Genomic DNA, 16,846 nt, shown 5'->3' on the forward strand with positions numbered 1-16,846 from the left:
ACGTTTCTCTTCTCTCTTATTTCTACTTGTTTTTTTAAATTAACCCTTAATCCTGGGCTAAATGGTTTTCCATCCTTCAGCTATTTCACATCTAGACACACTTTTAGAAATCATCCCCAACCACACCACCCTTCACAAACTTTTCCCAGGGAAGTTTTGTTTCCTAAACGTCACCATCACAGTAACTCCATGACCTCATGCTAATATGTACTTCTATAATTTATAAACAAAAATAAATAACATTTATTAAGCAACTCAGAAATGTTTCCCTCTGCTTAGGTTCTCACATTAGTCTGATGGTAAAGACAAGACTTGGGGATTTAAATCAAAAGACTGATGTTCAAGTCACAAACTCTACCACTTCACCAGCAGTAGGACAGGACATTTCCCTTGCTGAGCCTTGACTTCTATTTTGTAAGAGGGGATACTGTTAATATAATACAATTGCTTAAGTTTATTAATTAATAATACAAATTTTGTGAGCAAAGGAGATCATAGAAGTCAAAACACCTTACACACCAGAAAACGTTACATTCAGATCCAACACTATCACATTATTATATCCCACGTATCATACACTAAAGTTGTCACTGATGCTTGACTTTACTTTGAATTCTATGCATTTTTTAAAAACCACAAAGCAAAAGATCCTCCTGTATAGGATCAAAATACTAGAATACATACAGTAAAGAAATTAAAACAAAACAAAACAAAACAGGTTTAGGCAAAGAAAGGGAAGAATCAATCTTCCTGTGTTGTCTTTTTAAATGCGGTGTTCATCTTTAAAGTGGCATTTCTGGGGACTTCCTGGTGGCTCAGTGGTTGGGAGTCTGCCTGCCAGTGCAGGGGACACGGGTTCGTGCCCCGGCCTGGGAAGATCCCACATGCCGCGGAGCAACTAAAGCCCGTGCGCCACAACTACTGAGCCTGTGCTCTAGAGCCCGTGAGCCACAACTACTGAGCCCACATGCCACAACTACTGAAGCCCACGTGCCTGGAGCCTGTGCTCCGCAACGAGAAGCCACCGCAACGGGAAGCCCGCGCGCCGCAATGAAGAGTGGCCTCCGCTCGCCGCAACTGGGGAAAGCCCACGCGCAGCAACGAAGACCCAATGCAGCCAACAATAAATCAATAAATAAATTTATTTTAAAAAAAAGTGGCATTTCTGGATCTGTCACTTTCTGTACATTTTCCTGGAAAGATGATCACAGCCTAGAATGAAAATGAACCTCACGTGCCAAAGCAAAAGGAAAATAAAAAGAGAGAGAGAGAGAGAGAGAGAGAGACAGAGGAGCGGAAGCCCGGAGCCAAGGACACAGGGAACCAGCATGGACGCCAGTTTCCCCTGTAGGGTCCCATCTCACATGGGTCACGTTTTCTTCTCTGGTTAAATAAACCTCCAGGCACTTCTGCTCATTTGAGCAGTGACTTCAACCACGTGCATCAGCAACAAGCTGGTACTGCCTTAAAAGCCCAGCAGAGGTCACTGTGGAATAAGAAACCACAAAGGGCCAGTCCAAGAGGAAGTCACATCGTCCTGACCGCCACTGCCAAGCAATTCAGGTCTGCACTTCTAGAGCAGAACAGGAAAGGCGTGATCTAGGATGGACCGCTGGGGTTGGGACGGGGAAATACAAATTCACAACTGCCCTCCCCTGCCCTCCTATCCCCATCCCAGAGAGACCGTACTACACACTGTCAGTTCACTCACCATTCACAACCCTCTGAGGCTGGCACTGTCCCGACCCTCCATTTAACAAGTGAGAATCATGAGGCTCGGAAAATTCTAGAAACCTGCCCAAGCTCCCACAGTAGGCTGTGACTGTCGTACTGTGGGGATCTGAACCCTGGAACCTGGGTGTGAGCCTCTGCTCCCCGCCACTGCACTACAGAAACACCAGCCCGGCAGTCAGCTAGCTCTCGCAAAATGGACACAAGCCAACCTTCTGGACTCTTCGGCGTGTTTCTGGATGCACACCATGTTCTGGCTCCCCTGACACCCCCACAAAGCAGCAGCACTCCCCTGCCTCCAGACCCCTGGTCGCCTCCACTTCCTTCACCTGCTTTACCCTCCTCACGGCTTCTGTGCTGAAACCACATATACCTTTCAACCTTATTTCAAACACTACCCTCCCCTCTTGTGAAGTGTCTCCTGCTCTCTTCGCCCCCTAACCCTAATTCCACTCAGACGCATCTACACCCCAATGTCCGGTACAGCACTCAGCGAAGCCCAGCCCACTTGACAGTCATTTCTAGGCTGCTCCCACGCCCCCAGGTGCTGAGATGAATGACAACAGAGGCTCCGTCTTTCTCATTCTCAGTCTCTTTCAGCCCTCCACACAGTACGTCCTGCACCCAGAACACACCCAAGCCATGGATGCTGAATTGGATGCAACGAGAAATTCACAGTCACACGGAGGCTTGGAAGGTAAAGGCTGTCCATTTTCAGTATCCTATTCGAATCTATTTACACAGTGTCAAGTTCTTAATCCTCCCTAAAGTTTCAAGAAAAAGAACTAAGAGCGGATTACTGAAGGGGAAGAAGTTCTAGGCTAGGGAAAAGTGTGCAGGCAAACTAAGAGATGCAAAGGACAAAAGAGATGTTCATATTCTATTCGATTAAACAAGGTTTTGTGCCTACACATGCTCTGAGGAATCATTTCCTGAGTCTACACTGTTGACCTAAGATCAACTGAATGACAAATGAGAAGATGCCTATCAAAGCCAAGGCCATGGAAGGTTCAGATCCTCTCAAGAGATCCTACAGTGAACATTTATGTGTAACTTTTCTCCTGTGCATCTCACACACTCTCACACACACACCCCCTAGAAGTGTACGCAATTAAAGAAAGGTAAAATCTGGCTATTCAAAGGAAGCAATGAGGATGTAGAATTGATTCGTTAATTAGAACTAGAAAAAGAAAAGGCTACTTGGTGCTTACAGATCTCCTAGGCTGTTGGAAGATGTACCCACTTGGAGAAAAAAACTGGATTGATTCCCTCAAGGGTCAATGTTATCCATGCTGAAATCACATGCTTTATTTTCAATAAGCCAGATAAGATATTCTCCTACATTGTTTTTCATAAAAGGAACAGGGAATCGTGAAAATAAGCCCAGCAAGTTGATGTATCTGGAAAACTCCTTTCTCCGCTTAGCCTTAAAGGTGCTACATTAAATTAATCTTCTAACCACCCACCCAGAAGTCCCCGGTTGGCTACCACTGCACACTCCCCCCACCCACTCCATCTCTCCCTCCCCACAGAATTAGTTTCCAATCAGCCTGTTCAAGTTTTCCAGTTCCTGGAGAAGACAAGCGAAACAGCAAAAAATATAATAAACAGACAATGTGGGTCAAATCCCAGCCTTGTCAGTGCTGGTTATCTCACGTCTCCGGGCTTCTTTCTATTTCTTCACCTTTACAAGGGGCTAAAGCACGCCAGCCTCATGGAGAAATCAGGAGACTGGTGTGAGGAATGGCATTTGAACGAACTACATAAACTGTAAAGAGCCATAAACAATGTAAAAGATCTTTTTTGAAGTTCAGTGTGGACTGTGGAATTACACTATAGTAGACTTGACCACCGTAATTCAACAATGGCCACTATAAAGAACTGCATGAGAATCACCCCTTGTTTCAAAACCCTGGGGAATCATGGTGACCACGGGCGCCCAGACCACCGCGTGGTCCAGCGCTGAGTGGCCACGCACGAAATGCAACATCACTGAACTGCAGCCAAGGCCACTGCGCCCACTACAGTTAAGGTTTGCAAATCACTTCCGCCCTCAGGGTAGGGCAACTTCTACAGAAGCATTTCTTATTACTATCATATTAATGGTCCTGAAAGCACATGTCAAATTACTTCTGTCCCGTGTGCCTCAAGGAGAGAAAATTGAAACTCCGTGGGTTCTCACAGCAGATGCTTTTGGATCAAATGGCTCATAATTACTGCTTGGATCACTGAAGGGAAGTGAGCAGCAAAATCACAATCTGGCTGTCACAAACGGGCCCACACCACGGTTGCCGATAAAAGGAAGGTCTATTAGCAAGTGAGATGAGAAGAGAACACAAAAGAAGTTACGCGCTCTTGGCTGTCTTAACAACAGCAAAATGTCACAGAGGAGGTGGTGTTTATTTCCTTCTTGGGCCGAGGCCCAAACATCAGTTGATATGAAAGGGAAACAAAGACCTATCTATGTACTATCCATCTGTGCACGTACGGATGTTATGTACGGTTCCAGACTAAATGTTCTATTTAAACAGACCAGAGTTATGGTCAAGAGTAAGCGGTTTCATTCATAGCTTCCATTTAAAAAAAACAACATTAGCGGGTTTTTTTTTCCAGTTTGGAGCTAACGACTGATGTGACAATACTTCATTCACTCACTGCCGCAGAAAGTTGGGACACCCCAAGCCAATTTTCCAGGAGAGAAAGCCAAGGCCTGGGGCTCCACAGCAACTGCAATGAAGCCCCTGGGGTAGCTGCCGCCCAGAGCCTCCGTCAGGGATTTGTTGTCACAATCTCCATAACAAACATCTCCCTTCAGACGCTGATTGAGACTCATTATTACTCACAAAGAAGTACCCTAGGAAAAGCTTTCGTTTTTGGCTGGCCAAAGTGTCCTTTAAAAAATGCTCAAATAAGACTGGCCTTATTCCAACCTTAACAGATTTCAAATTAGGGTGACTCACTGTTGGACTGTTATATGATGCACCGATTAGAATAGAATATTTTTAAATACCCGTGACCCCTCCTCCCTCCCAACACTCAGGAATGACTGCCTTTCTGTGTGACGCTAATGGACACAATACACTGTTTACAAACAGACGTTCTGTGCAAGTTATAAATATTCTCCAAGAACGATTAGCAAAAGAAAACAAGTGGAATGAAATATTAATTATTCAACCAGCTACAGGCAGAATTTTAAGTCCCAGAGACATAAAAAACCAAATACCCTTCATTCTATCTGCAACTCACTTAAACCTAGTTATCTGAGCACTACAGTACAGAAATGATAAACACACCATTAAAATAGCCCTATAAGTCAAAGGAATTTCTGCACTGTTGCTACAGCAGAAGCAATGTTTAGTTAAAACAAATAGGGATAAATGTTTAAATACATACGCCTAAAAAAAAAAAAAAAAGATGCAATAATTCTCTCCTCTCACTCGTTCCAGCGCCAGTGGGACTTGTCAATTAAATCACAAGACGATCATCTGGTAATTTAAGCCCAATTTAAATAAATACTAAGCTTAATTCTGACCATTAATGGCTATTTTAGCAAAAATTTATTTTCAAAGTCCAACATAAGTTCTGTTAAAAGACAGCGCTTTGATGATACAATTTCTAAACTCTCAAAGTAGGAATTTTAAATTGTTATTTAATGCTGGAAGACATACGAAAATTATGGGTTTTCATTGCAGATCAAACAGCTCTTCTCAACCATTAAAGGGCTACATCTAATATAGACAATTAACAGGCAATTTATTACGCAATATTATATCCTTAGCAGTGAGCCATGGACTGAGAACACACACACAGTCAAGGGTCCTAGTTACAAGTTTGCTTGGGAGACACGACATACACACTTGGTGGGATGACTAACCATGACTAACCATAAAAGACTGTAAGAACCAAGCAAACAACAGTGATGTAATTTCTTTTAATCAAGTAAAATCCCTGGTGGACAGCGTATTTTGATCTGATTTTGAAATAAGCTCTGCATGTATATAGAAATAAAGGGGCAGGGAATGGCAATTATTCGTTATGAAAAGTCCACCATTTTGATGGTATGTTTTATAAAAAAGGAAGGTATGGATTTGGCTTCCTCAGTGCCCCGTTTGGTCAAAGCTGGCCAAAGGAGGGCACAGAGACCAGCCAGAAGCAGTGTCCACGACACAGCCTCCGGGCACAGGCACCCCATCTCATGACCTGCCCTCTGGCAGCCCCTGACCTCTGTGAGTGGGAGGTCAGGGTAGGGTTCTGAGCAGAGGTTCTCTACCCCATTTCAGGACACCTCGGGCAGAGCTGCCCCCCGGAGTGGTCTCTATAATAACCATGGAACTGAGCCCATGCTCAGCACCCACGGTTGGGCCAACCTCCCATGGAGGCAGAATAGGTGGTTGTCTGTGGTGTATATTTTAGGATCACCAGAAAGTTCCTCACTCACCTCCCCCCAGACCCATCACTGGGTCTAACACTCCACCATTCCTCAGATTTTTCAAACTACGGCCAATTCACTGAATTATCCCAATTAATTTAAGTAATACTGCCTACTTCTGCAACAGCACATTAAGTTTGTCCAAGCCGTTAAAATCATGTTTCAACCTCAACAAAGAGTTTAGAGGTTTATTGGACATAAAACCTAAGAGAAAATGATTTGGTGAAGCAGATGATAAGAGAAATAGATCATAACATGAAACACAGCTTTAAGGGGAGACACAGCTTTGTGTCCTTGAAAAAGACACAAAGAAGAGGCATCAGCTCACCCAGACCACCTTCACCCTACTCCAGAATTCCATTCAGAAATGGTTCTGAGGATTTACTCGGTCAGAAGCTGTCCTGGGGACTAGACGGGGCCCCTGTATTCAGCTCCACTAAGGGCACCAAAGGCTACTGATTCGCAGCATGATGTAATATGTGTGTGAAGCCCCCTGACACCCGGAGAGGAAAATGCAAGTTTGGATTCACCAAACTCTCAAATGACGGTAAGAACTGCTGAGGAATAGGGACAAATAAATGAAAGTTGCTATTTTGAACTAAAGTTGCTTTAGCCTAGCTATACCGCTTTGAAGATGGAGTTATCATGAGTTTAGATACCTTCAAAAATACTTGGCATTCTGAAAACATCTTTTACCTACTCGGGACCATCTGAGTTCTAACTTTACAGTATTTTCAGCAGATTCAGGTAAAGATTCAGAACCAGCATCCCCTCATTAACTTAGCATTTGTGTCATCCAAGTAAAAATAAGATGGCTGCCATCTACGGCAACGTTTACCTCACTGGAGTTATTGGAGCTTTGAGGTAGCTGAGTTCCAGAAAATCCATGGCTGTCACTTGAATCAAATATCTGATAGGCAGGAGGGAAAAAAAGACTAATGAAATGGCTCTGCAATGTTCGTGTGGCAGCTACCCTTTCTCAGTATTGAAAAATTTAAGGCCTATGACATTTGATAAGATCTTCATATTGCAATGTGTACTATTTACTACTCTACTACATTTAAAGTTTTAACTTTAAAGTTGCTTTTTTTTCTTCCCATATGGTTACATATTTTACTTTTCTATGATATATATTATTCAAGTCATCCTGGAATATTCTTTGTTTTTTTTCCAATGGGTTTTTTTTTTTAATTTATTTATTTATTTATTGTTGGCTGTGTTGGGCCTTCGTTTCTGTGCGAGGGCTTTCTCTAGTTGCGGCAAGCGGGGGCCACTCTTCATCGCGGCGCGTGGGCCTCTCACCATCGCGGCCTCTCTTGTTGCGGAGCACAGGCTCCAGACGCGCAGGCTCAGTAGTCATGGCTCACGGGCCCAGTTGCTCCGCAGCATGTGGGATCCTCCCATACCAGGGATCGAACCCGTGTCCCCTGCATTGGCAGGCGGATTCTCAACCACTGCGCCACCGGGGAAGCCCCCATCCTGGATATTCCTGATGCTGCTTTTCCAAGAAGTACACGTTTCTGAAGATGTAGAAATCAAAGTTGGCAAAGCCACCAAAATCAAGCTTATAACTTTTTTAAATGTGCATAGAAGAAATATTGGTAAGAAATAAAGCTAAATATTAAAAGTGGCTGTGTTTGGGTAGAGGGACTAGGAATAATTTCCTTTACTTTTTCCAATTTTTATCTTCTAGATTTTGTAGTAGAACACTAAACATTAACAAACAGGCCATTTACACATTTACGGATACCTACTACCTCAACTTCATTCAGTTATATAAATGCCAGTGTCACATCTTTTTAAAACAAAAATGTTCAACCAAATGCTTTTGTTTCTCAAGAAATCTTACATTAAGGACATTTACTACATATGATGGGATAAAGACCATATTAGGGTCATATCTAATTGCTAAATGTCAACATTTTATGAGCAAATTATCAAGATATTTATCGTTGTCATTTAATTATACAGAATTGGCTACCTTGATTAAAATCAGAATTTGCCTCAAAGACATTATTTAAACTTCATAGAAGTTGAATTCAAAAACATAAGCCCAGCATTAGCCAACGGTTTATAGTTAACTATAGTCAATAAGGAAGAAATATGTTTCCATTTATAACAAACAAATGATTACTTTCACAACTAAAGTACAAATAGAACCACAATTTTTTTTTTTAATAAATGTATTTATTTATTTTTTTGGCTGCGTTGGGTCTTTGTTGCTGCGCGCGGGCTTTCTCTAGTTGTGGCGAGCGGGGACTACTCTTCGTTGCGGTACGCGGGCTTCTCACTGCAGTGGCTTCTCTTGTTGCGGAGCATGGGCTCTAGGCGCGCGGGCTTCAGTAGTTGTGGCACGTGGGCTCAGCAGTTGTGGCTCGCGGGCTTAGTTGCTCTGCGGCATGTGGGATCTTCCCGGACCAGGGCTCGAACCTGTGTCCCCTGCATTGGCAGGCGGATTCCTAACCACTGCGCCACCAGGGAAGTCCAGAACCACAATTTTTAAACGTGATATTCTTTCCAGTTGTGAGTATACAAAAACAGTAGCCAAATAAAAGGGATTCCACGTGAGTTTGCCCTCTTTCAATCAATCAACCCATGTCCCACCACCTCCAGCTTTATTGTTTTAGGATTACAGACGGGTCAAAGAAGTTGATTCTATCCCTGTTACTCACCTATTTCACAAAACTGTTATGCACAATCAAATGTGTATATCCATATAAAATTAGAAAATAAAGTTCATAAAATGTGACCCTCTCTGCCAGCATATTCAGAATAACAGCAACCCGTGAGAAGTAAAACCAAGAACTTCCTTGGGCTTCATCACAACTCACTTCCTAACTCACTTAAACGATCAGATCATTTTGTGATAGCTCATCTTTTCAACAGTCTTTCAAAAAATAATAATCCTAAAACATATCGCTCAGCAACATAAAAATCATTATCATATACTGTATTAACAGCATTAGGAAATACTTCAGATATGAGTGTTCAAAATGTTCTGAAAACAATTCACTGTCCTTGGGCCACACTTCAACAATAAGCACTCAGGCTATTTTTAACTTGACAAAATGTTAAAAGAGCCGCCTTTCCTCCAGAAAACGAAGCAGCAGCAAAGGCCCAGGGCTGCAGCATCCAGGTAGACTCAGTCCCAGCCCCGCCCCTCGGCGGCTGCGTGAACAGGGGAAAGGAAGTGACTCAAACTCTCCCGGTCCCAGGCTCCTCCTCTGTCAAATGTGATGACAAAACGCCTACTTTGTGTCATAAAGATGAAGTCAGCAAAGCGTCTGGCACCATCAATAGAATTTAGTTGCTGCTACTCTATTATTAATTTTACATGTTGGTTTTGGGGGCTTTTTTTTTTTTTTTAGTATATTTACAAAGTTGTACAATCATCACCACCATCTAATTCCAGAATATTTTTTTATCACTCCCCAAAGAAACTCCATATCCACTGGCAGTCATTCCCTATGCGCCCCTCCCCCCAGCCCTTGGCAATCACTAGTTACTTTCTGTCTCTATGGATGTGCCTATCCTGGACTTTTAATGTAAATGGAATTATAGAACCTGTGGCCTTTTGTGTTTAGCTTCTTTCACTTAGCATCATGTTTTCAAGGTTCATCCACGTGGGAGCAGGTACCAGCACTTTCTTCCTTTTTTTTTTTCTTTAATATAAAATCTGTGACAATTACTTCTAAAGGCTTCTTTTCTGATGATTCTTATTTTTGTGTTCCCGTGCGCTGCAGACGTGAGCAAGGTGTGAATACCTCTTTGGGAGTGCCAAAAAGAGATTGAGCAACTTGCGTGTTTCCATTTGGGGCAAAAATCCATGCTAAGACTGCATCCCTTTGAAGGAACTTTTATCTCATTCTGAAGGGTGATGAACACTTATGATTTATGGCATACCAAGGATTTCCCGGCTAGGTCTGCTGTCCGTCCCACGCTGGCAAACTCACCTGAGTTATAGACGGTCTTTTCTCCTTCCCTTTTCTTGCGAGCGTGTCCAGCCCTTTTAATGAAGAAAATAAGCCCTTCTTGTGTCTTCCTCGCTGGGTCAGTGAGAGTGCTCTCTTCCGGAGAGCAGAGTCACCTCTAGAACATACCTAATTCAAAACAATTTAGAAAAATCTTAAGGCGCCATTATTTGGATGACAGAGAGAATTAACCATTGCCCTAGAACAGGGGTAAAGCCCTGCTTGCTATCAATGTGTTCTGAGCAGCCCCCAAAGCTGCTGCAGGTCTGACATACCAGGACCGCGTCCACCACAGAGATGTCCCTTATCTGGATAAACACGTCTAGTTACAAGATTCACATCTCTTCGGGGTGGGCAACAGGGTCAGCACAACCACCCTCGGACCACCCGCCACCCCCCCGCTGAGCTAGTACTATCCACAGAAGCCACCTGCACAGGAGCGATTTCAGAAAACCCAGTGGGGCTCTCGGGAGAACAGATCAAACAACCCTCCGTCAGCCCTTTAATTCTTCACACCATTGTTGCTACTCCTCGGGGATTCCACCTTCCTGACTGTACGAGGTGGAACAGACAGAAGGGCAGACGCAGATGTGAATATTTCATAACTGTGTATTAGTAGTTGGATTCCGAGAACGAGCAACAAAGAAGCTGGGATGCTGGGACTTTACAGCAGGACGCCAATCATCCCTCCCCCGGCGCCTGGCCCCTGGGTGGCCCTGGTCAGTTACTGGCTTAAGTCACAGCAGAGCTGAATGTCAACAAGCTGGAGAAAGGTGAGCATCCGCAGTGCTCCCCCTTCACGCCGCCGAACAGCCTTCCTCGGAAACTCACCAGAGCGTGGAAAGAGGAAACTGACAAGACGCCCAACCGGCCCAGGGCCAGCTTGGAGGGGCGGCTGGCAGCAGCAAGGAGGCTCTTGGGGTTCGGCAACTCCCCGCCTTGCAGGCTGGCCAGATAGCAGCGCATCCTGAACAGATCCATGTGAAATTTCTCCAGGTTCTGCTCCCACTGCTGGATCTGTTTAAGCAAGAATAGGACTAATTTAAATAAAAATGAGAAGTGCTCATGGGTCAAATTGAAAACGTGACCCCTTTCACAAACTTTAAGGAAAAAGTCATTTCAGCTGCTGTTGCACGGTTGAAATGAGCCTTCCCTGCTCACCTCATCTCAAGTCCTCCCGCCCAAATACACGGGGCCGGACCGCACTGTACTTCATCAGGACGGCCAAAGACAAAACAAAGCCGGTGGTCCCAATACAGTGCCATGCCACGACCTTTGGAGAACTCTAGCACTGAAAACCAGGCTGACTTCAGGCAGGATGCACAATTGCAAGTCAGTTACTTCACTTTGTTTCATTTACATTCACAGCCTCTGATCTTAATCAGATTAACTGGTCTGCACGCAAAGAGACGCTAGCTGAATGGAGGCAACTGGCTGCACGTTTCTGTACATTCTGAGAATGACTTAAAATAACAAGCAGATGAACTTGGGCATAAGGACAAACAGAGCTTTTACTCCTATTTTAAGTATATTAGAGAAGAATCACCATCTACACATCTTTATTAAGACACATATAATTATTTACACAACAGAAATTTCTACGTATTCTTCAAAACTTAAGTCATGAGTTGGTAAAGAAGTACAAACTCTGGGGGCCACTCTACCTTCTTCCAAGAATGTCAAAGTATGTTGTGTGTAAGTATTACCTTCATTTAAACGTAAACGAAGAGGTGAAGAAAGGCTCTAGTAAGTTGCCAACGTAGGGATTCAGAAGAGAACAGAAAGCAGGGCTTCAAATGGTGTTCAGAGCAATCTCGCAATTCAAGAGAAGGTCTGTAGTGAAGGCTTACAATGATTCGGTACAAGAATTGTGTCATTTCAGTTGCAACAACTGCATCTCTAGTTTTGCCAAGTTTAGCACCCAAACAGATCCTAAACTTTCACAGTACACTTTCCAGGTCAACCCGTGATCCTGGATAAATGATATTTTGAAGGATCTCTGACATTTAACACTACGGTCCCCTCAGTCTCTGCCCAGGGAAAAGCAGGACAAATTCTGGGTGCTCCTTAGACCCCCTCCAAGTTCTCTGTATCCATTTCTTAGGAAGGTCACTGCACAACTTTTCCACATAAAAGAAATACGATGGCTACAAGGTCTAAACAAATAATTTGTTGATCCGTCATAGTTTGTCCACAAAACAACAAAAGTCCCAGAGTGCACTGAAGAATCTCAATCTCCAGTTTAACTTCCTTTAAGATGCTGTATGACCTTGCTAGTGATGTAACAGCCCACTCATGTCAGCCTTGAATCAATACCAGAAGGACCTGTTGGCTTTTACAAGTGAAAAATGCCCAGCTCCACTGCCTGAGGAGTCTATTGATTAGGCATGAGGCCCAGAAAAGCTGACACTTCAAAAGCACCTCCAACAACTCTGGTACCCAGCCTGAGTGAGGACCACTGTTCTAGACTAACACGGCAGTTCAAATTGAACTGCAAATCTCTTTGTGGTCTTGCCATGTTAGAGAGTTCTAGATTCCAGAAGTAATGGATGGGTATTCTGTAACCATAAACTACACATACCAGGAGCGATAAGTCCCAACAAAACCATACTCCCAGTTCTGTCTCACAAATATCTTCACTAGCTGACACCTGAACATCCACAACTTAGACGCATTCTTTTGTCTTCTAATAATATGCAGATATTCCTAGGTTGGGTAGTGTATTAAAGTTTATCCCTCATCTATAACTCCATGTGAAACAGCTTATGAGATGCTTTCTAGGGGTTCTGGAGAGGGGGTGGTGGGGTATGAAAGGAAAGAAAAACAGTGAGTCATTGGATACCAGACAATAAAGGAGCCCATGCCATCTACAGAGGAATAAAAAGACAAAATACCAAATAAAATAAAACCCAGGTCTATGCCAATCGCTACAGATCAGGGAAGATGACAATCTCTCATATTTTCACTGACTTCTGCAGTTTACAAAGATATTCAAAGGCATCATTAAATGTATTTAAATGACTACACATCAAAGCACCACTGGAAGGAAAAGACAGTTCCATCCTAAACAATACACAGGGAATCTTCAAATTTTGCCAGAAACACTTCATAATCTTCAGCACACCTAGACCTCTCTACCCAAAACCTGGGACAAAATGCAGGTAAGTTCATAGGAAGAAAATGAATTCAGATGCTTAGGTTTGTTGAAAGAAAGAAGGGGCTGGGAGACCCCAAAAGCCCAAAGCAGACCTTACAAAGATCGAGAAGTTTGTTAATATATGTGATTATGTTTCAAGAGAACTAGTATCTCAATCAGTACTGCACACTGTAGAGAAATTTTTTAATCTGAACTTAGTAGAAAATGCAAATGAGAATGGACTTTATGACTTCTCCATTTCACTGATGTTTCCTGTCTTTATCTTGACTGAGCCACGGGGTGCCCAGATGTGTGGTCAAACACCAATCCGACTGTTTCTATGAGTGTTTGGGATGGGATTAAATGGGTAGACAGAATAAAGCAGACCGCCCTCCCTCCTGTGGGTGGGCCTCATCCAATGAGTTGAAGGCCTGGCTAGAACAAAAAGTCTGACCCTCCCTAAGCAAGGAAGAATTCTCCTCTTGCCCGATGGTCCTTCAAACTGGGATATCGGCCTTTTTCCTGCCTTTTGACTGGAACTGAAATGCTGGCCCATCCTGGGCCTCCAGCCTGCCAGTCTTCAGATGCAAACCACACCATCCGCTGTCCTGGGTCTGTAGCTGGCTGACTCACTGCAGATCTTGGGGCCTGCCCATCTCCGTAATCACATGAGCCAACTCCTTATAATAAATCTCTTTACAAATATATTTTTCACACGTCCTATTGGTTCTGTTTCTCTGGAGAACCCTGACTAATACATCCTTCATTCCACAGAGCTCTGTGGCAGAGTAAGCCATCATTAGTCACACAGCTAGTCCATATTTAAAGACAATATCTTATTTTTAAGGTCATGGTTCTTTACGGAGAGAATCGGAGAGAGTGTTCACATGAGGATCTGTGATTGGATAAGAAACAATGAAATATTTGATTTTTCTATCCACGGACTCACCAAAGTTGTAGAGAAGGATGTGGGAGAATATGCAGGTAAAAGTCCAGTGAGGACATGGATTCAGGTGCTTGGGTTACTTAGAGGGAAGAGAGAAGTACAAAGGCCAGACCCACAAGCTCAGTACAGACCTTGCAATACTGGGGAAGTCTGTGGACACAGGCAATGAGTTTGCAAGGGAGTTAGGGTCGCCACACCCTCATTTCTCAGCAGAGAATACTGAGGCCCAGGGAGGGAAGTGACTTGACCAGGGCCACACAATAAGCCGGCCCCTCCAGGTTGGCCAAGGCCCAAAGCTGATCCTGATGGGAACAACATGCGTAAACAAGCTTCAATCGAGCACTTAGAATGCAGCCCCTGAGCCCCTGGTCCTCTCGCTCACAAGGTGGGTATCGTGCACTATCCAGTAATTACTTAGCAACTTTCAGTTCAATTTTCATCTAATTGTCAACTGTATTTCTCCCCACAAATCCCCAGGTGTTCTACAGAGAAGATGTAAGACTATCCACACTCTCATTTGGGTGAACATCTTGCCTCTCAATTTCCTACCAGCCTTGATCTTCAAGTTCAGCCCAAATTTAATGTTAACTAAAAGGAAAAACATTTTATTTTTATCCCTTTATCCCTCAAAAGATGAGATAAGGATACATTTTTCTTAAATGAAAGGGAGAAATAGAAGACAGTTTTGTATCTATGATACATACTACTGCAGTAAATTTCAACCATCGTCACCAAAACAGCAATATTATCCAACCTCACACTTATCAGAGAATTTCTGGAGATTTTTTCCTAATATGATCAAAAATGAAAATGCCCCAAATCAATTCCTTTAACCCAAGACTGTTTTTTTCCCCCTTTTTCCTACATTCCACAAGTACTGATAATTGCCCCAGACATTTATTTCATCAGGACATGAAAATCAAAACTCAACTTCTATGGAGCTTGAGCTTTCATTTCTTTAATACCTGTGCACAAAACACAAAAATAACATGAATGAAGAAAACCCACACAAAGGAAGTTTTCATTATCTTTCATTTGTAAAAGAAAATTATCAACAAAACTTAAGGAGGAAAACTCCCATTTTTAAGCACTGACACAAATACAATGCAAAAGTTTCCTCTTTATTGCTAATATAGCTATATTTATTTAATGAGCTCAGAAAGGCTATGGTCTGCTCTAGAAAGTGGGAGGGGAAGGAGATGAAGGTTCATGCTAAAAATAACAGATGAATAAGTGATACATAAAAAAGATGACGAGTACATTCCTACCACACCCAAAACTCCTAGAAAAATATTTTCTGCCGTTTAGTCATTCGATCACAGTATTTGGTCATTTGTCCATTTCTAGGTTGGTCCTAAAAGATAATTAGTTTTTCCTTTCTGGCAAAGTAAGTTGAAAAACTCCCATGCAATATTTTCCAAGCACTAAAACCCACCTCCGCAGAAGAACCCAGCTAGTGACACAGAAGACACTGAAGTTAACTGGTAGTTAGAATAACCAGCCACAGGTTTAGAAAATCTGTTTTGTTTTGTTCTTCCCTTTGAGATATAATTCACATGTTAGAAAATCCACTCACCGAGTGCATTCATAATAAATACATTTCCCATCAAATCAAGCTGAAAAATCCAAGTTATGAAAAGAAGTAAATTAAGGATTAATTTCTACTTTACACAAAACCATTCATCACATGGTTCCTTAGTAAGTGAAGCACAGTCTGATTCACTAAAGTCTTACTGAGAGGCCTGATTTGGTTAGGGGCACAGATTTGTGTTCAAGCTCTGCCACTTGACAGCTGCGTGACATTGGACCATTTCCCTCACCTCTCCCAGCGTCCAACCGCTCATCCATCAGGTGGGTGATACAGTCAACTTGACCGCACGGCGTTACTGTAGAATCATACAGGATCCTGGCCTGAGATAGGAGCCTTGAGAAGTAGACTAGGAAACCATGAGGATGGAGAGCGAGGCAGAAGAGAGGATGTTCCTTGGGAAATGAGGAGGAGTGAAGCCTGAAGGAAAGTAGCCAGGAGCTGGTGAGGGGCTGGGGTGGGGACCAGCCCAGGGAAGAGGAAAGGAGACATGGATGTGTCCACTCACTACCTGGAACCAAGTACCAGAGAAACAGATGGGGAGAAAGTTACCCACCCTTTGGGAGCTCTTATTTCATACTAGGAGCAACCTTAAACACAAAGGGATAATTGCAAAACAATGTGTGAGATAAAGAGAGACCCTGAGAATTATGGAAGTATAGAAAGGTGCCTGACGGCGAGGTGGGAAACGGGGTCAAGGGCAGCTCCTTGGAGGAGCTAAACCCTTCATCACAAACAAGCAGGGGTGAGCCTGATGACAGGGGCAGGTGGGATGGGGCAGTCTGCATGTGTGGTCTACATGGGTCCTCTCTGCCTGAGGGAAAACCCAAAGAAAGAAGTGGAACCTACAGGAAGTTTGGTGTTGTAGCTAAAGGTCGAGGTGGGGAGAGGTTGTCAGGGACTTCATCTTGTAAGCAATGGGGGGCCACTGGGGGATTTTTAATCCTGGTAATCCCATGGTCAGATTTGCTTTTTAGATGCAAACCTCTCTGACCTCGTGCAGAAGAGGCATCTGAGGAAGGGCAACACCGGCAGCCTCTGCAGC

At 43.4% G+C, this 16,846-nt stretch overlaps 1 protein-coding gene across 5 annotated transcripts in view; it reads right to left on the reverse strand.

The window, feature by feature from the left end:
• The window catches only part of TIAM2 (TIAM Rac1 associated GEF 2), a 236,410-nt gene that overhangs the window by 67,246 nt on the left and 152,318 nt on the right, over window positions 1-16,846 (reverse strand). For 4 of the 5 annotated variants that reach the window (XM_059940941.1, XM_059940942.1, XM_059940943.1 and 1 more), the window contains 2 exons: window positions 10,963-11,148; window positions 10,114-10,260 (listed from right to left, as the gene is read on the reverse strand). In XM_059940941.1, the coding sequence (XP_059796924.1) occupies window positions 10,114-10,260; window positions 10,963-11,148 (333 nt within the window). Of the gene's footprint in view, window positions 1-6,998; window positions 7,071-10,113; window positions 10,261-10,962; window positions 11,149-16,846 lie in introns of all 5 variants that reach the window. The other variant, XM_059940946.1, reaches the window with a different exon arrangement.

This window comes from Balaenoptera ricei, chromosome 12 (assembly GCF_028023285.1).
Source record: "Balaenoptera ricei isolate mBalRic1 chromosome 12, mBalRic1.hap2, whole genome shotgun sequence".
Classification (NCBI taxonomy): domain Eukaryota; kingdom Metazoa; phylum Chordata; class Mammalia; order Artiodactyla; family Balaenopteridae; genus Balaenoptera; species Balaenoptera ricei.